At 32.0% G+C, this 20,720-nt stretch overlaps 1 protein-coding gene across 3 annotated transcripts in view; it reads right to left on the reverse strand.

The window, feature by feature from the left end:
• Nucleotides 1–20,720, reverse strand: part of Csmd3 (CUB and Sushi multiple domains 3) — a 930,239-nt gene that overhangs the window by 612,416 nt on the left and 297,103 nt on the right. For all 3 annotated transcript variants that reach the window (XM_050162609.1, XM_050162600.1, XM_050162593.1), the window contains exon 6: nucleotides 14,427–14,539. In XM_050162609.1, the coding sequence (XP_050018566.1) occupies nucleotides 14,427–14,539 (113 nt within the window). The remainder of the gene's footprint in view (nucleotides 1–14,426; nucleotides 14,540–20,720) is intronic.

Here is a 20,720-nt window from a genome sequence, read left to right on the forward strand (position 1 = left end):
ACACGCACACACCCATTAAAATTTCTTTTACCTTACTTGGTTGAATTTATTTTATTTATTTATTATGTATATAATATTCTGTCTGTGTGTATGCCTGCAGGCCGGAAGAGGGCACCAGACCTCTTTACAGATGGTTGTGAGCCACCATGTGGTTGCTGGGAATTGAACTCAGGACCTTTGGTAGAGCAGGCAATGCTCTTAACCACTGAGCCATCTCTGCAGCCCCCTGGTTGAAATTTTTGAATTTACTTGCCATTTCCATGACTCATCTTTGCTTACTTACTATACATTTCTAAAGTAACCAAATATTTCTGGAATGAACCACACAAAAGGTTGAGCATAATCAAAGTCCCTGGCAATAAATGTATTACAGTTTTAGAACTACTCACAGACAAATATGGCAAGAGAATTGAAGACGAAAGTAATTGAAATAATAAAGTCTAACAAAATCTACCAAGTAAATCAGACATACTCTAGGTAAGATAGAATCATTGAAGTGAGGAAAAATGAAGATTAACTTTGACACTTTATGTTTTACAGACTGCTTTATGTTTTATGCTGCTTGAGGACATGGAAGCTGAAGGAAGGCATAAAAGAGGTCTTTTAGGAAGAAGTTGTGATGATTCAGAACAGAATTATGGATGGAAATAAGTGATTGCCATGGAAATAGAAGAGCGATAATCCTGTCAATGATAGTTTGAAGCCATAGTTGAATATCTTTAATAATATGAGATGACCTGAATGATAAAATTTAATAATTGCTTTAAAGATTTTTTTCTGATTAACTGGAAAGTCATATGTGAAATCTTGCAAAGATGATATAATGATAACATATCATAAATTTACTTATAAGGATATTAAAATCATAAGTCCACTTAAAATCTAGAATACAAGGTGTTGTGTGATATTTGGCATACATGAAACTGTGGTACAGTTCAGAAGATCTGAAAGGGAGGTACAGCATTATGAACCATTAGCTTAGGAACCCACAGGATTTCAGGAGGCTATCAATCAGAAACTTTGAATAGAAGCATTAATTCACATATAAAATCTAAGAAAAAATCAATGAAGATGAATTATTAGTAAAGTGTGCTGTCTCATAAACAAAAGTCAGAAAACATGGTTCACGAAACAAAAATAATCAACAGTGACAAATGTCTTAGTCTGTATTAAGGTAAGAACTGAATACTGATGACCTCCATCAATCATGGAGGCAGACACTGATACATGTGAGAGAAAAGTATGAGCAGGAGAGTTGCAAAAAATGAATATTAAAAAATAACCAAGTTTCTCATAAACATTCACTGGAGAAATGGGGAAGAGAGCAGCTTGCAGAGATTGTTTAAGCACATCATTTCCTTCTTCTAAAACACTTTGTTTCTGGCTTTCCAAAAACACACTATCTTAGTTTTTATGCACATTTCTGATCCATGAAGGATTTGTTTCAGTTTTGTATTGTCTGCTCAAAGGTCTAATACTTGATAAGCTATTTTAACATGGATTTATCCAACTTTGTCTTTAACATTACTGAAAATTAGGAGTGAACTCACCGAATCCTATGCATTTAAATACTTGTTCAAAAACCAACAATGAATATGAGTAGAATCTAGTTTAAAGCCCATCTAAATTCCACGTTTAGAATGGTATTTTTCTTTGTGGTTCTTATTGTACTAAGGGCAGAAATGAACTCTGTATTTTAATATAGCCCTCCTAAAGAACACATTTGCTATTTTCTTTTTCCTACTATTTAAATATTTTAATTAAGTAGCTGTCTTCTACCGGGTTAATCAAATGAGGTACTGTAAGATTATCTATAAATTAAAACACATCAATGTTATTTCATTCCATAACTTTCCTTTTACAGCACACACATACACAAGTGTGCGAGCACACACACACTCATTAGTAACTCCTTAAAGATCAAAGGTTTTGCTCTTCTCAGCTCCTAGCAATTCTTCTATGGCTCTAACAGTGAGACTCTGCAAAGATATTTCAGTCAACTTTCACTTGATCGTTATATCTTTTCACCACACGAGTGAGTCCGAAATTCTCCAAAAGTATAAAGTTTATTCTTATGGTTTTGGAGCTGTCCTGCTGTCTTGATATCCAGACGGTGTCCCCACTCCAATCTTGTTCTGAAAATTTTCTTGTCATTTAACGTGTTACATCACTGGGGAAATATTTTTTTTTTAATCTATAGTTATTTTCCACCTCACTGTATGTTCCTCTGGTGCTTTTTAATATAAGATGTTCATTATAATTGCTTTTGTATTTGTGATTAAAGTGAAGTTTGTGTATTTTATTTATATAACTCCACAAAGATATAACTTTTACATAAATGCAGTTCCATTTGATCAATTATAGTTCAAATTGCAGAGTTAATAATATTTAGTTCCTATGTTGATCAGGTCTGACTGAATATCAGAAGAATGACATTTTGTGTGTAAATAGCTTAAAACCACATTACACATATTCACTATTGGTCATTATCACATTAATAGTAAAGAAGTACAAGAAGTCCTGTCAATTTATTTTGCTATAAAATAATATGCCGTTATTCACAATTGACATTAATGCACCTACAAAAATCAATTGACTGTAAAATGTTAAAATATTCCAGATAAAATTTGAAATATTCCAATTTTAACTAATTCTATTAAGTTATTTTAGCTTCTACACATATCTATATCTATGTATCTATATCTATGTACGTATGTATTTCCTTCAAAAGACTGAACTTTTACCTTAGAAAAATCAGTAATTTATGATGTTTTAACAAACATGGCTAATGTTAATATTTCTAGTGATAATCTATCAGTAACTGTATTTTTTATACATTTTAAACTCTGAAGTTGATATTAAATTTTTAGCCTGGATATAGAATGATTTTGGGATAAGTACACTATCATAATGGTAATATTTTATTTTGTCTGTTATAAATTTAAATATATTATTAAAGTGACATATAGGATAGAGATTTTAAGAGAAGGGGAAAGGTAACAAATTCATCAATACAAAAGTTTATTGAAATATTTATAAAATCAATACAGAAAAATAACATATATTTAGAAAAGTTAAAACTGAGCTTTGTTATAGAGACATTGTGTTGCTATGGGTTCAGTTCAGCCTTGCTCATGCCTTCAAATTACACAACACAGATCTAGGTCAATATTTCTAAAACCTATAAAGTAATTTCTGAATATCATATACTTTATACAACTATGAATCTCTTTCACTCTGTGAGGGCATTGGATACGTGATATATAATTTTATTTCAAACTGATCAATTTCATTTTACTTTATAAAAAATTGTAAAGTCAGTGATAAAAATTTTTTGATTAAAGTTTTGATAAAATCTTGTTTAAAGAGATCCTTGCATATAAAATTTTCCAAAAAGTTTTTCATTTTGTTTGAAGAGAAATTTGAACATTTTGTAAATGTGTTATTCTCAAATGTTAACAAAACTGCAGATTATAATTCTCTTGTGGAATATTAAAAAAATATTGTTAATTCAGATTGAAATTAATTTGGCCTACAGCCGTATTTAACATTTAATTAAATGGAAATGCCTTATGTAGACCAATTAAGTAAGCTGAATAGCAAAGGAAGGAAATAAACATTGCTCAAAAGTACATTATAAAGTATAGGGGAAGAATTCTGACAGTAAGATAAGAATCCAGCAGGGTCATCTGTGCACACAAGTATGTATGTAAAAAACATTAAATTTGAAATCAAAGGCATGAAAGAGGCAGAAAAGTCATTGCACACATTAAAGGAAGCTTAACGTGCTGTATCCTTTATTTGACAATAGAATTTTCCTATGAAAGAAACTCGCTTTCCTTCGCTTTCCATGTAGTCAGTCACACGATAACCATTCCATTTCAAAGCATTTAACACTAGATGGAGGAAGAACACTCGCTCTGGGGCACTTTCTGGTTAAAATTTGTCTAACCCAATAGAAAGCTTGAAAACAAAAATTGAATTTGGTTTAATGTTTCATATGCGTTTAGGGGAGTCTCAATGTTTAATAAAGTAATTAAGGTATTTCTGGCTGGCTGGCACACTATAAATATTTTAAGATTTACATAATTTAATATGCGGTATGCAAGGTTCATGATTTCACAAAGAACAGGTAGTTTTGAAAGCAAGATGATAAAGGAAATACCCAAAATGAACCCAGTGCCAGAAGAGTCAGAGTATACCATCGGTACGGTGGTAATATGGCAGAAGTACTGGGAAATGTTACCTCCCCAGGCCAGTGCGTTCATTCACCGTTAACTTTATTTGATTCCATAGTGATGGAGACAACACTTAGGACTTCATAAATAATAGTGAGTAGCCAAATCAAGCTCTATGTCAATTATGAATAATATGTTATTCTAATCTAGTAAGAAAATAAGCAATTCTCAAAGAATAACATTCGATTAGAAACATGCAAATAAGCACAGAAAGTACCTAGCTTTCAAAATATATTATGGAAAGCACAATACAAAACATAACAGTTCATATTTTACAGTGGCTATTTGCTTTATACTTACCTGTTAAATTAAGGCATTTATCCCTGCTTATTTTAATGTTTTTCAAATGGCCACAGGAGCAGGTAAACTATATTAATGTGTGTCGCATTGCTGCTATTGTTGAAGTTTTCATTAGTGGATAGTTGAAAGCCTCAGGCCAGGGAGCAGTTAATTAGAAGGTAAAGGGCACTGAAGGCTTTCACAGGAGTGGTCACTGATGATGTGTCAGACTGAAGCTGTGCTTTTCGGGGTGAATTCAAAGATCTCCTGGCAGTGTGGAGAGAGGACAGGACAGACTGTGGCTCTTTCCACATGACTTGCATGCAGATAATATAAACTTTAGAATCAGTCATTGTCCGTGTCTGTGAATTTCTGCATTCCTGTTTGGTCTTTCTCACTTTCCCATCCTTACTTTCTGTTTCTGTCATCTTACCATTTCAATAACTGAATTGAGAAAAACTTGACTGAGCTATGTTTTATAATATTAGGATATTAAAATTAATATCATATTGGAAGTCTGACAGGTGTATGACCTGGATTTACTGAGGTTATTGTGAGTCATGGACATTCTAAACCATACTTAATTGGTTGTCTTGAGGAAGGGAAGATACACTCCATAGTACCAAGGATGATTCTGTAGTAGATAAATAACACATTGAATTTTAGCATTTAAACAAAAATGCCCTGTATCTCTTTCACGTCACTATTTTATAACTACTTGTTAGGTTTCTACAAATGCTCACAAATATAAGACTTGACGAGCATACAACAGATTCCTTGTGTGTGTGTGTGTGTGTGTGTGTGTGTGTGTGTGTGAATGTTTGTACACAGGAACACAATCTATTGATACCTCACAGGGTTCATTTAAAAGTTATTAGTCAATTGTGTGATTTGGATTACTGATTATAACTTTATCATTGTGCGATGATATAACTACATAGATTGCTTTCCCCCAAAGAAATCAGCCAAAAATACACCCAGAAACAATATAAACAGAGAAGATTAAAGTCTCTACTAATTTCTTTGAATGACTTGAATACTCTCTGCCTTTTTTTTACAAACGATGTGCTTGAAACTGTCTTTGAATTAAGTATCAGTCAAACATTAAGAATAATAACACTGCTAATGCTAAGTTAGCAACGGTAATCTGAGCTAATAGTTTCTCTGGTTCTTATTCTCAAGCAGACATTCAAAGTGCTTTATGCATGCTGTCTAATTTCAAAATGATCATTTTGTAACATTTCACTTTTCAGCTCTACATATGTGCATATCTATATATTAACATTGATGGGAATCAGAGCACTGCAAGCCTTAAGACTCACGTCTGTAACTGCATAATGAGACTTTGCCCTTACTGCATTTTGACAGATCTGCTGCTTTCTCAAATAGCTTCTGAACGAATGCCTCCTTCTCTAGTTGAATACAGGGTGAGGCATAGAGCTCAACGGGATATGTGGAGGCTTCGGTCAGGCTCCACTTGTTACCTTTTCATATGTCCTTAGGCAGATCGTATATAAGTAACTTGTCCTAAGGTCTTTGCATTAAGCTAGATAAAATAGAGGTGGGAGGATTATGTAAAATGGGGCATAAGCAGAAATTCTGCAAAATGTAACTCATTATTTATGCTTGTATCACATTTGTTTATTTAATACCTACAATAAGAATGCTGGAAATCCAGACAGAAAAAATATGATTTTGTTTCATCTCTTTCAAGCCCATTGAATTCCTGCAAACTTCTTTTGAAAATTAAATTTCTATTAAGTCATGATACAATTAAAGGGATAATGGACTAATCAATTTTACATAGGTCCTTTGTTTTAGAATTAGATGCAAACTAAAAGGCTCAGTTAAAAAGTTTGTTAACTTAAAATAAGCACACAATAAAAGCAAAACCTCCCCATCCAATAACAATAGGCCTAAGCTGCATGCTTCTATAAGAACTGTATGGATGATGGGGGTGAGTGAGGGATGGCACAGATAACCCAAGATAGTATCTTATACACTATTTGCTGTACTACATCTATTTCTTCTGAAATTAGTAACCCATAGAAAAATGTCAACTCTTATTAAAGAATCCACATTCAGCAAAGTAGAAATGTAAAGGATAGTAACTAGGTTTATCTAGTTGGCATCTTAAACGTCATTGAAAGCTAAGTCTTGAGTTGCAGTTAGGGATAAGTGAAGCAACAGAGAACAAGGGCTTGGTTAGGCGACACTCATGGCAAGTAAAGATCAAAGGCCTATGGTGGTATGGCTTCAAAGAACTTTAGCTAGATTGACGGAAGTTCCTGTGAAAGAAACCATGGAATACAAAGGAGATAACTGACTTCATGCTAGGAGACTAGCTCATGATTTCCTTGTTACATCAACAATCGATGCTCACAGGTGACTTACTTACTAATAAGTAACATCTCTAACACAACCAGTACGCTCATGAGAACAAACGTTTTAAGTCAATTACTTGGTTACGTTCAACCAGTAGAAAGAATCATAGGCTATTCTTCCTTATCTAAGAGTGTTCAGGAAAAGAAGGAAAAAAGTGTTCATACCCTGAAACCCTTAGCACTCATCCTGACAAAGGAGTACATATGCAAAAAATAGTTTTAACTTAACAGACAGTAACACATGCTGTTTCCTCTGTAACAGAATTGTATGTGTGCCATAAATAAAACTGTTTCACCAACTAGCTTATTTCATTACTACTCTTCCAATTAGTGAATAAATAGAATTTTTTATCTGATTATTTATTATCAGTAGAGTACATTGTTGTCTTACTGCATGGTATATTTTATAATAGTACACATAGGAATTATGTTCTCATCTGTTTCTATAATCTCACAGAGTCTATGAGATTATGAAGTAAGATAGCATAAATTTACATTATTTTGAATTTTTAATATCAAAAAGGCCAATACGTTTATTCTGACTTGAAATGACATGGAAAACAAAGTATTATTTAAGTTGTCAGTTTTAAAAAAAAACATTCATAATGTATCCTGCTTAGCCATATCAAAGTCATATTGATTTCAATACCACAGGAATTAGTTCTACTCCTTGGGAAGTAATAAAAACTTCCACAAAAATCTCCAGAAACATTTAAACTACTGATTTATATTATATTTTTCAGTTCAATTCACTATTTCACTGTGTCTTTCCTGTTACTCTTTGCATGTTAAAAATCTGTCATATGTGATCCTGATAAAATCAGGACTCCTCAAGATGACTCCCTAAAGTACCTGTTATTTTTTGTTTCTTTGTTTTCTTTGTGTGTGTGAATGATTTTACCCAGTCTATCTATCTGTGTGGTCTCTCTGTTAATATTTTGTATCAGTCCATAACCAGAATGAGTGAATTATAAATCACCTAGACAATATAAAGGGACCCCCAATTTCTTTCCTAACAGTTATGTACGATGACATTATATCTTATTCTAAATAAATAAATAAATAAATAAATAAATAAATAAATAAATCTGCCTTATTTATTTAAATTTTTTAGGTAGGTTAACTCTCCCAGACAGGCCTCAAACTTGTTATGGAGCTGAGACGACTCTGAATTTCTAATCTTCAGTGCCTCTACTATCCTGGTGCTTAAATAACTGGCATGCAAAACTCATGACTTATGGGATCAAACTGTGGAACTTAGACATTCTAGGCAAGCATACTACTACTATAGCCCCATAATACATGACTTCATTTCTTAGTATTATTTCTTTTTTGGATGAGAATATAATATACATTTCATATCTTCCTCCACTCTAGCCATCCCAAATATCCCTATTTGCTCCCTTTAAAACATATAGGCATTTTTTATGAATTATTGTCCCAACATATATGTATTTGCATATACATAAGCGGCATTTTTAGCATTAACAAGGTTAGCAAGTTAAAATATTTTTTAAAAAAAAAACAGGCCATACTTTACTGGAATTGAGAGAAATGATTGTTAAATTTTGTCCTAATGAGAATACTTTTTGCAATTCCTTTTTTTTATATTTTTTGCATAGTCAATTTACTGAACATTACAAGTCTATAATTTACTAGCAGAATTTAGACTTGAGATCTATGAGAAGATGGCTAAATCAAATCTCAGAATCACAATTTTGTAAAAAGCTAGTGCTTCATTCAATATTTTAATAAAATTATCTCTAAAACTAGAATATTTTCACAATATAGTCTTTTAAAAATAAATTAATGAATTTTAAATACTTTCAATTTCTAGAAGTCTTATGCTTTATATTGGCATGAATAGGAAATATTCATTTACATGACAGAGTAAATACTAATGGAATAAAACTTAGTGTTACCTTAAGCAGTCCTATAACTATTTATAGAGATTACTTTGAGTCTTGAATTATACCATTTATTTGTGCTTTTTGTGTTTACAATGCTAATAAAAAGAATAAATTCCATAGGCAAGAAAAACTTCTAATGCAATAATAAAAATATATTTTCTTTCATGATTTGTTTTTATCCTATAACAAAATTTACAGTAGAAAAATTTCCAGGTACTATTCAAGGTTGAAAGAAACTTAAAGAAAAAAGTACTCATATCCAGATCAGAAAAAAATTGCATCAATAACAAATACTAAACACCAGAAAAATTTAATTTTTTGTTCTCAAAAATTCAGTAAGTAGAAAATGATAGCTTATACCATAAGGTTAAAATAATGCAGGGGCTGTTTTTATGATAGGAGTGTTTTGTGATAAATTCAAGTATATCATTCATGATTTTCCCATAATAATTAATGTATTAGAAGTTTAAGAAAAGCTACTAGCTTATGAAAATTCTATGGAATTGATGTGTATTCATCAAGAACTACAAAGCTTCCTTCACTCTATTTACCCTAAAGAAATCCATTGAACCATAGCAAATACAGTAGACGCTGACTGCCTGGTCCAATACATTCAGAAGAGACATGAGAATACAGTGATATCAAATTATAAGGCAGGGTATCACAACTAGCAATATGGGATGTCTTACATCCTGTTAAATAAATAATAATTAAAATTAATTAACAATGGATTGTGAGAATATCATAATAAAAACAGAGGTGTTAAAATTAAAATGCACGGTTAATTGAATCAGTAAAACAGAAATTAAAATAAAAACAAAGCCAGAAAGCTGTCATTTTCACAGAAATCTTTTTGGTTTATTTCTATATTAAGCCTAGAATATAAACTGTGAAAAATATTTTAGGGAAAAACTATTTAACAGTTTTACTTACTAAATGCCACATTTAAAAAGTGGTTCCAGAAATGATTTTTTTTAAAAGTATGGACATATTCATTGTAACTGTGAGTTTGGAAGATGTCTCACTTTTCAGTTTTAATTTTGGTTCCTGAAATTAATTATCCAGTTCAGTCTCAATATTTAAAGCATTTTCTCCTCCTGACTGAGATATGTGATTTTTCACTGATTCTAAATAGTGGGTAATCACATTCTACTAAAATTGCTTTATTGAAAATACAATTTTTTTACACCATTAAATCTCAAAATTCTTCATATTTACATAGAAAGAGTATGTCTGGCTTCTGTGATTTGTGTCAGTTAAGTAGAGAGGTCCAGGCTAAAACAATTCTCTCAAAATTCTTCATATTTACATAGAAAGAGTATGTCTGGCTTCTGTGATTTGTGTCAGTTAAGTAGAGAGGTCCAGGCTAAAACAATTCTGAAAATAGTGATTTATTTGTCCATATAGTTTTGCCTACATGAGAAGACCCATTCATCACAAAGTAGTGGAACAAATACCAGTAAAAGGTTGAGAGAGAGAGTGAAGAGCGTAAATCTCAATAATGAACCAGTGATGTATTTTAGATATTTAGAATTGACTGGCAGAATCCTCATCTTTGGGTCCCCATTTCATTACCCTAATAAGGTACACTGTTTACAAATTATATTGTGTAATTTGTACTGTGTAAGTGCATTTACATTAAATTTATCCCAATATATTGTATGGGTTAAATATTGCAAAGATAATTTTGTTTGTGTCAGTGTTTAATGTATCCCAGGTTTATATTTAAACCTTCACTATTTAAAATACTGTGTTATAGCCAGTTTATAGAAGCATATTTTCCTTGCAGTTACAAAGTACACCCAATTAATAGATGTTGCTTGTAAGATACATGCCCAGTGATTCCTAGCTGATCTTGAAATAGGAATGACATTTAACAAAATTTAAAGATTATTTATGAGTATTAGTAGACTGTAGAGTTTAGAGACTGTTTATACTGTATTTTCCTATACGAGATGAATAATACCTAGTAAGCCTTAAGGAATAAATAAGCATGAAAGAATAAACCAGGATCTATAGAACTGATTAAATGCTGAAGTTGCTTATATGTCTCTGATAGTTATATTGATATCAACATTTATAGGATCTACAATGTCACATTAGAAACTGAGAGGGCAGAATACTAAATAAATTTAAAATGCAATATAATGGTAGTTTTTTTATATTCAATTAATAAAGCCTTAATCTAACAATAGCAAAAACATCCTCAAATAAACATCATGCGGTAAACTTTTCTTTATTAGTCATTTGCACATTTATAAAAATCAAAATCACCTAAAGCATGGTCATGCATGTATGAAAATTTTTAGCTTTCTGCTGAATATCGTGTCCATAAGATGAAGCTGTCTTCAAACGAGAAAGCATTCAAATATCACAATTTACAAAACACATATAACGTTTATGTAAGTAACAGCACAGTTTGAGAGTGCTGTCGTTAAAAGATGTTCAATGAGATTTGAATGTTGAATAATTTTAAAGATAGGAAACTAACGCAATGAAATAAAAGCAATATTAACATGATCAAAGAAAAACTAACTAAAAGTTTTAACATGGAATGCTTCTAGTGTGATTAGCTTAATGAAAGGAGATCCTTGATATAGGGGGGAGTTAGCAACCTCAGTATAAGACCTCACAGGGAATAGTTTACATGTGAGAAAGCCTCTATTTAAATTATAACTTTTCTTAGTACATTTGAGTCAAACAGAAGATTAACTACTAGCATTGTATTCCCGGCCTCTGTTTATGTGTTAGCTTTGAATGCTCAGCCTCTGTTTAACCCCTACCCCCCAAAAAAAAAACTATCCATGTTCAGTAAAAAAGAATGTAGGGAGTTTATAAAACAAGGTGATGGAAGCTTTGCTTGGGAAAACACACTGTTGCATGCTCCATTAACTAGGTAGTAGATCTAAAAATAGTTAATAAACTACAGTTAAGAATTTAATAGTTTAAAGTTAATTCACTTGGTATTTAATAAGAACACAGATTAAATAAACAAACCAGGCATAGGATTAGTGTAAAATACTCAGTTTGGGGAAATCCAGACTTCTGTTGAAACACTGAATCCTAAATTATGCCTTTCTCAATAATAATTATCGGAAACTTTTGATGTTAGAGTTATGGAAAATTAGGTCTTTCTTTAACAAAGTTGATTTCCCATAAATTATCTATAAATTTGTTTTATGATAGATACAACTAATAAAAGGGTAATATAGTACAGTACATGACCACCATGGAATGCAAGGATATATTGTTGCTGTCTGGCATATCAATGCTTTTAAAATTAATTTTTGAAGTTGTCTATAAATTCCAGAGTGCTCATTTGCCTATGATTTGGGTAATTGCTATTCCAACAGAATCTATTTTTAAAACCATTTGAGAGTAAGATTAGAAATATTAAATTGTAAAAAAATGTAATCCAGTAATAAAACATTTACATTTTATATTATTATAATCATAGTTCTACATTCTTAATCCAATTCATTTTCATTTCAACTAGTGTGTGTGTGTCTCTGTGTGTGTTTCTGTATCCTACACTAAAATCACCCCACCTATTGATCCTTGTACTCTGATGATAGAAATAAGCAAAACTCCCCAAATACTTCCTTTTAGGTTTTTATCAATTTATTTATGCAACATTTTCAGTGTCATGGAGACAGCCAGTAGTGAAGAAATTTAACTAAATCATTTAAAATACTGTTGAAGGTAAAACAGTGAAAATAATCAAATGTAGTCTGCTGGTATTCCATGCCATTGCCTCATAACTCAAAAAAATAAAAAAAAAAACAAGTGATAATACAGTTTTATAAAATCATGTTATGCGAAAAATAAAGTATCATTTAATTTTGAGATAGACTTGATTCTCCTAACGTTTTCTTATTTAAATCAAATGATACCTATTACTCCTATCAGTTAAATAAAAGGAATCTAATAGGAAGACTGCCTGAGTCTAATCTAGACGATAATCAACAACAAAAGTTAGGCGGTTAATTTCTTTTTTAATTCCAGCCACTCTATATATTTCAATTCACTGGGTAGAAGAATCACAACCTTAAGGCAGTGGTGGAAAAAGGAAACGTGTAGAGAGGTGAACCTAGAAACTAAAGAGTCCACGATACTCATTTGATAATCATTTATTTTTTTTAAAGGAGGAACGCTGGCTTCTGACATGCATTTTTCAAAAGTACAAGTTGGTCTAGGAAAACAGATAAAAATCTTCTATTCAAATGTTAAAAGAAACATAAGTTTAAATTAATAAGTTCATATTAATAAAGAATGAACCACCTGTACTAATAAAAGCTATGAATGTAGAATTTTTGTTGTATATTTATCTTTAACCTATAGTAACTTGTATGGGTATATTTTCTGTTATGGGGAATAATTAACAAATTATACAGTTTTTTTTTATTTGTTTTTCGAAACAGGGTTTCACTGTAGTTTTACAGCCTGTCCTGGAACTAGCTCTTGTAGACCAGGCTGTCCTCGAACTCACAGAGACCCGCCTGCCTTGCCTCCAAAGTGCTGGGATCAAAGGCGTGCTCAAATTATACAGTTTTAAAGCACATTTGCATTCAAACTTTGTTCATTTGTTGTGTAAAGACATTTTATATTAAGGAATTTCTTTAGGTAATACTCTATAAATTATTGAAGTTGTTCTATTGGGAATTTTTTATTATAACAATATCGAATACTCTACTAATTTTTCAAGATACAACACATATTAACCTGTTGTTATTGAGAGAAACCTTGTTGATCCAAAATAGGCAGAGGTCTCTTGTCTTCAAACTATTATTTCTGTTATTTGTAGTGCAAAAGGCAGCATGTGTTTCTGATACTATTTCAATAAATACGTGTAAGCTACCTATAGACACCATACTTAATTTATCAATTGCTTAAGATCAAAGAATATCAGAATAATTATTTAAAAGACTAAAATCAAAACCAAAGAAAATTGATGGAATATGTAACCATGGTAATGTCCCATAAGGCTTAAGCAGTGCCTGGTGCATCAGGGAGAGTAAAGCAACTTACTTACTATACCTGGAGTCTACATTGTGTCCACTAGGAACACATAATATCACTTAATATTGTTTAAGTTATATTGCTGTTAGTGCTTTATCATCTTACTAAATTTGTCCCTATGAGTTTTCCAAAGTAACACATTAAAAATTATAGCCTAGTCTTTCGAGATTATCCCTGCTAATAATATCAGTAGAAACAAATTCTATTAAGGTAAATTACACTTACAATAACAGACAAACTATGTATGAAAATGGATTTAAGGTGATAAAGATCCCATTCCCAATATAGGATTTCTGCAAGATTTTGCAGCATGCTTTCTGTTGAAACGTGTTTTTAAATCCAAATATTGTATTTTCTGCAAAATACATTCTAGAAGTCATAAAGTTTTTCACCTTGATCACTGTGCTATAGGAATCTATTAGCTTTAATATCTATCTACTTAGAATCACATTATTTCATAGAAACATTGACATTCCTTTCTGATTTAAATCTCTTCATAAATGCTAACGACATTTTTTCTCAGAGCACCAAATGCAGTTGTGCATACAAAAATCATTTTATCCATCACGGGAGGCAGAGGTGATCATTAAACATACCTTGGTAAGGAGCACTAAAACCACGGTAGCGGTGATTGCTGTCTGTAACAAAATGTAGTCTGAGCCAGTTTTTGTTGCTGATAATTGGTGGTGGTATATTCATTCCAGACAACCTGAATTATGAAAGACAACAACATAAAAATTTAAAAAGCTTTTCGGCAGTAAACATTCTAACTGACTTGGAACCAAAAAGTGTCTTCCTGCATAAAATATAAAAAATCAATAACTTTATATGGCCAACTTTTTAAGGAAATGCAAAAATATTTATGTATTATAAAATTAATCATAGTATAATTGTATAATTTTAACCATTCTGTTTTCATCAGGTTTCATGCATTACTGAAATCTACTCTAAAATTTACAACTCTATAAAACTAGTTTTCTCTGTTAATAGATTGACCACCTTAATAATAAAGGTATTGAGCATTTAATTGATGGTAATACTCATGGCATCTCTGTGCACAGAACAACTGACCTCGAAGTGTCCGTTCTAGTTAATAAGCCCCCCAAAGCAATCCCTAAACCTAGGGCTAAAGGATTCTTTCTGTAGAGGGTTAGAAAGACTGCAAGAACCAGAGCATAAGAAAGTCTGTTGTTAGATTGAATCTTTATATATTGCAGGGAAGCTGCACCTGTGAAATCTCAATTAATAGTTACAGCTTATATTACTGTGATAAGAAATCATGACCTGAGGCAACTTTTGAAAAAATGTTTATTTCCCCTTATATCACCCAAACAGTTCATCATAAATTCAAGGAAGGAACTCAAGACAAGAACCTCATGGGAGGATATGAAAAAGAAACCTTTGAGGAGTGCTGCTTATTGGCTTGCTCTTCATGTCTTGCTCAGTCTATTTTCTTATACAAACCAAAACCATCCACCTAGGAATAATATCACCTCTGATGAGCTGGACTTTCCCAATCAACCATTAATCAAGACACTAGACTAAAGACTTGCTTATATGCCAGTCTTATGAAGGTGTATTCTCAGTTAAGTTTCCCTCTTCTCAGATATGTCTATATTTTCCCCAGTTAACAGAAAATAAACAGTACACTCAACAAAATGGCTGTCTAACAAAGATATGAATAATAACAATAACAATTTACATGACAGCATGGTACAGGCAAATGTGTCAGGCCCCATGCCTAGATAAATATCTACTGAAATTAATGACTACAGAAAGAAGTCCCTTTAACAGGAAGTAATGATCTAGTTTATGTTCTACTACCAACTGGTCATATACTTAGAGGCATATACTTAAAATCATATACTTAGAGGCAGTACTAAATAGACACGATTTTGCTTGTCTATCTATCATCTATCTATCATCTATCTATCTATCTATCTATCTATCTATCTATCTATCTATCTATATCAATTAATTCTGGGGGAATTCCTTCTATCAACAGCCTTTGAAAAAGGGAGAGTTGCTGGGGAAACACCTTTAGCCAATGACATTTAAATTGGTGGTCACTTTGGGTGTTGTCTTGGGTTCTATATAAACATATGGAAAAAATGAATGTGTACACCTCTTTGGCCGATGGATTCAGTTCCAGTTTTCCACTTGTGCAGAGGACTGTGGATCTGTGTGTCTACCCCTAAATAAAAAAACCTTTATTATACTCCATTATGAGCTAGGTTGGGACTTCTTTATTGTAATCACCAACATATCTATGTATCTATATCTTATATATAATATATAGGATACATGTGGTACACATATATGTATATAGGCCACAAATATATATAACACATATTTGCATGTTTGTCACATATAGATATACACAAGTTACACACATATCTTATATATAACATATGTGTATACAAGTTACACACGTATCTTATATATAACATATATTTGTATATGTTACATATCTATATAAATGTGTATAGTAATATTTAATGTAAAAGAGGCTGTGAATGGGAGGGCGTAGAAGGTATTGTGAGAGGGGAAAATCGGACTGGAGAGGGAGGGGGAGAGGAGTGGGGGGAGGGGGAGAAGAGTGGGAGGAGGGGGAGGGAAATGGGAGGCTTGGAGGAGGCTGAAATTTTTTTCAATAAAAAATAAAAAAGAAAATGATATAAATATAGAATATATATTAAAAATTCAAAATGTTAATTTAATTTGCTTTAAAAAATAATTTTTAAATTCCATAAAATCAGATATACTGACCTATCTGTATTTCATCCTTGGTATTCATAGATACAGTCAATACTAAAGAGATATTTTTCTTATTCTCCAATACTCTGAATCCTAACTGTTGCCACAGCTCTCTCATTTTCCTACTTGTCTCTCTTTCTCTTGTTCTTTCTCTCTTGTTCTTTTACCTGTTTGACATCTTTTCTTCTTAGGCACTGAGATGAGATGCTTTCTTCAGATATATTCTATTCCCCATGACCTTGTTAAATTAATTGTCCTGTGTTCGGTCACAATTTGCACTTCTCTGATTCATTCATTTATCTTATCTTAGGACACTTTAATGTACTTCTTTTTAGGACTGAAATAAATATAATTCAACTTTATTTACTTACTCTTAATCATTGTCAGACAAGTCAGCTTTAAAGTAGGAAGGTTATACTAGATGCTTAATCTCCTATGTCCTTAGAGTGTACCTTGTGTCCTTTCTTGTCTCATTTCTTACTTTATGTAGCTGTAAGCTTTTTATTTTTCCCAATATTATAGATTTTCTTGTATCATGTAAAATCCTTACTATTAAGTACATTAATTGAGTTGTACTATTGAAGTATTGGATTTAATCATAAAAAGTAAAAACCAACATTACTATAGCATAAAGTTAATTTTAAGAATATACTTATTTGTGCTTGTTCAACAACACATTTTAATTCAAATTTTAGACCAGAATCAAATAGTTTCAGCTTTTATTTTATTTGTAACACATCTAGAATGATATTTGCTTTCTAAGAATTTTATAATGACCAACATGTATGTGGTCTGAGACCCAACGTGCTTTTCAAAACTGATGGCCAGTAGTTCTCTTACCTTTGTCTACATTACTAACTTTTCAAATGGTAGTAATTAGCTAAGAAGTAGTCATTGAGAGTTTTTAACTTGAGGATAAGAAAAAAACCCAATTGAATAAAGTAATAACCTGTTACAAATGTCTCAAATTACGTTCTGAAATTTTGTAACAAAAGTGTCCTTAGAATTTGAGAAGACTTCTCAGTGCCTTTTTAAAAGTTGCCCTTATGTAACCATATACTTGTCTTATAGTTAATTTTGTTTAATCTAAGAATTTGATAAACTTTACAACAAGTTATCTTTGTATGTGTGTGCTTTGTATTTATGAAGAGTAAATTTCATGTAGTGGAATATATATTAAAGAAACCTTCTAGAAATAATCAATACTGTTTATTATTCATATCTAGAAGGAGTTAATTATATAGTCTTAAGAAGTGTCACATTCCTTAAATAATTAAAGCAGAAAAGTTGCCAATGTTATAATTTTGTTTTTTTCAGTTTCTCTTTGGGGAAAAAAACCGTTATTCACTTAATTCATGAATAGAATGATCCTTGAGAAACCTATGCGTGTCTTGAGCAAATTGTAGAGGTAGCCAAATTGTATAATTTGCATTATCTGTGACAGATGTGTGAACTGGCTTGGTGGGATAGGTAATATTCATTGTTTAGTTGAATGAATTTAGAACAACATAGGCAATTAAGGTAGAATTATCAAAATGTTTGATAGGGGTGATTGCAGATGGAATTAACCAATCAATTAGGAAAATGTCCTGTAAATATGGGTAGAATGATTCCATGCTGGGGATGCATAGAAAATACAGGGGCAAATGAAGAGGTGAAAAGAACACCAACATATCTTACAATTTTCCTGGACTGCTATGATCCTCACATCAATACACCACCTTGCCATCCCTACAATGAGTAATTGTATCCTCTAGAAATAATAAACAAAATAGAATTTTTTATGATTAATATGTTTCAATGTAGGGGATCAACTATGATAAGTAATACATTGTACAACCAAAATTGACTAAGCTAAATGCCAAACAGGCCATATGGTTTTAAGATGAAGATTAAGAAACTAAGAATACTTAGATATAATTAAAATTATTCAAAATCTAGATGTCAACAGTATATATGAATAAAGGAAAGGTATTACTCAAGGTTTATTTTTTTTTCTTTACCTCTTCATCTCCTTTGTCAATGACAATTCTGTAGTGTGTAACCCACCTGCTTTTCCACCGTAGTTTCTCACATACCGGTCATTCCAATGGTTAGTCATTTATAGTCAGTCTTTCACACTTATCTTATTATGACCATTTGATTAGAACATCTGTATTCTAAATTAAATTTGAGAACCAGATCTACCAAATCTCATTTGTCCAACTCAGATGCCATCTTGTTTGAATGAGGGTCTCTTTTTGTTGTTCATTCCTGCATACCTTAAGATACTTGGGATTCTCCTAACATTGCCTCCTAATTTGGCATACAATAATTATGTCTAAAGATGTGCCTATATTTATATGACTTCTGGGAAGTTGAACTCTGGTCCTCCCACTTGCATTGCAGTTCCTTTCACACTGAGCCATAAAGAACACCCTTGGAGGTCTGACAACACTTTATCTTAAAATACAGAGCTGTACTCCAAAGAAAAATAAGCATGGTACTGATACAAAAAGAAGGAAATTATAGTTGTTAATGTTTTATACATAATATGGGTATGGTCGTTTGAAAGGTTAAAACCCACTATAAGTTCTTGCATTTGAATATGGTTCCCCGGTTAGTAGCTCTCTCTGGAGAGAATTTTGTATCTTTGCTGGAACAAGGATATCGCTGGCTCTGAGAGCTTAAATCTTCACCCAACTTCCAGTTAATTTTCTTCTCTTAATGTTTGTAGCTGAGGATGATGTAACTTCTCAGATTCTTGTTATGGGATTCATGCCTGCCTCCTGCCATGCCTTCCCACTTTAATGCACTAGGCCTCTGGAACTGTGAGCCCAAGCAAACTCTTCATTCTTCAATTAGCCACTGACATAGAATTTTATCTCCATAATAGAAAAGTAATTGTTGCGATGGACATATTTAACTATCAGAATGTAAGAATATTTAATATTGTTATAACCATGAAAATGAAATTATAATTAAAAGCCTATTAACAACACCGGGAGGTGGTGGCACACGCCTTTAATCCCAGCACTCGAGAGGCAGAGGCAGGCGGATCTCTGTGAGTTCGAAGCCAGCCTGGTCTAGAAAAGCTAGTTCCAGGACAGGGACCAAAAGCTACGGAGAAACCCTGTCTCGAAAATCCAAAAAAAAAAAAAAAAAATAAAATAAAAAATAAAAAAAATAAAATAAAAAGCCTATTAACGAGCATCTACTGAAATAGATTTTTATTATCTTCCTTCCTTCCTTCCTTCCTTCCTTCCTTCCTTCCTTCCTTCCTTCTTTCCTTCTTGCTTTCCTTCCTCTATTTTTACCTTGTCATTGCCTGTACTGGCCCAGTTCTGTTATGCAGGTCAATAGAGTTCTCTACTTACTCTCATCCTATCTCTTCTAAACATATAAAAATTAAGAACATAACAAAACTGAGCTCATTTTATGGTGTTAGTATTACCCTGATACTAAAACCAAAATCAGCATAAAAGCCTTCATAATACAAAATGAACACAAAATCATTCGTGAACATTATGCATTGTTATTGAAAATATTAATCACAAAACTCAAAAACTTAAATATAAAACTAGTTAATTATTTATGAGATCTATAATATGGGAATTACAAGAAGGAGAAAAATGCCTGCTATAAAAAACTCCTTATAAAAATGGAAGAAAAAGAAATTATCAGACAATCTCCCAATATTGTATTACAATGATGTAAGTAGGCGTGGCATCATAGGTCTAATTGACTACAGACAAATATACACCTGGAAAAGAGTACAAATAGATGCAATTAATTTGTGATTTTAGAACCCAAGCATCTGGATACACTTGTGATGGATCATTTGTTGTGGGAAAACTCACCTTATATCTAGGCTGCACCTCCTGTTGCAGTCTATATAATTTGGAAGAAGGAAGCACTTATTCCTGACTTCATTATCCCCAGGAAGGTCATTCCTTCAGTGGTATTAGATCCTACATCTAGACTCAGAATATACTAACGAGCTCCAGAGACATCTAATCCTGTGACCCCCCAATAGCTATTAAATTCTTAGACTTTCTAGCAAGAGACAACCATTGTTAGACTACCCAGACCATATCATGTAAGTTACTCTAATAAAGAATATATATTTACATATATCATATATATTCATTCTA

This window comes from Alexandromys fortis, unplaced genomic scaffold, assembly GCF_014885135.2.
Source record: "Alexandromys fortis isolate MF-2015 unplaced genomic scaffold, M_Fortis_MF-2015_v1.1 scaffold_17, whole genome shotgun sequence".
NCBI classification, from domain to species: domain Eukaryota; kingdom Metazoa; phylum Chordata; class Mammalia; order Rodentia; family Cricetidae; genus Alexandromys; species Alexandromys fortis.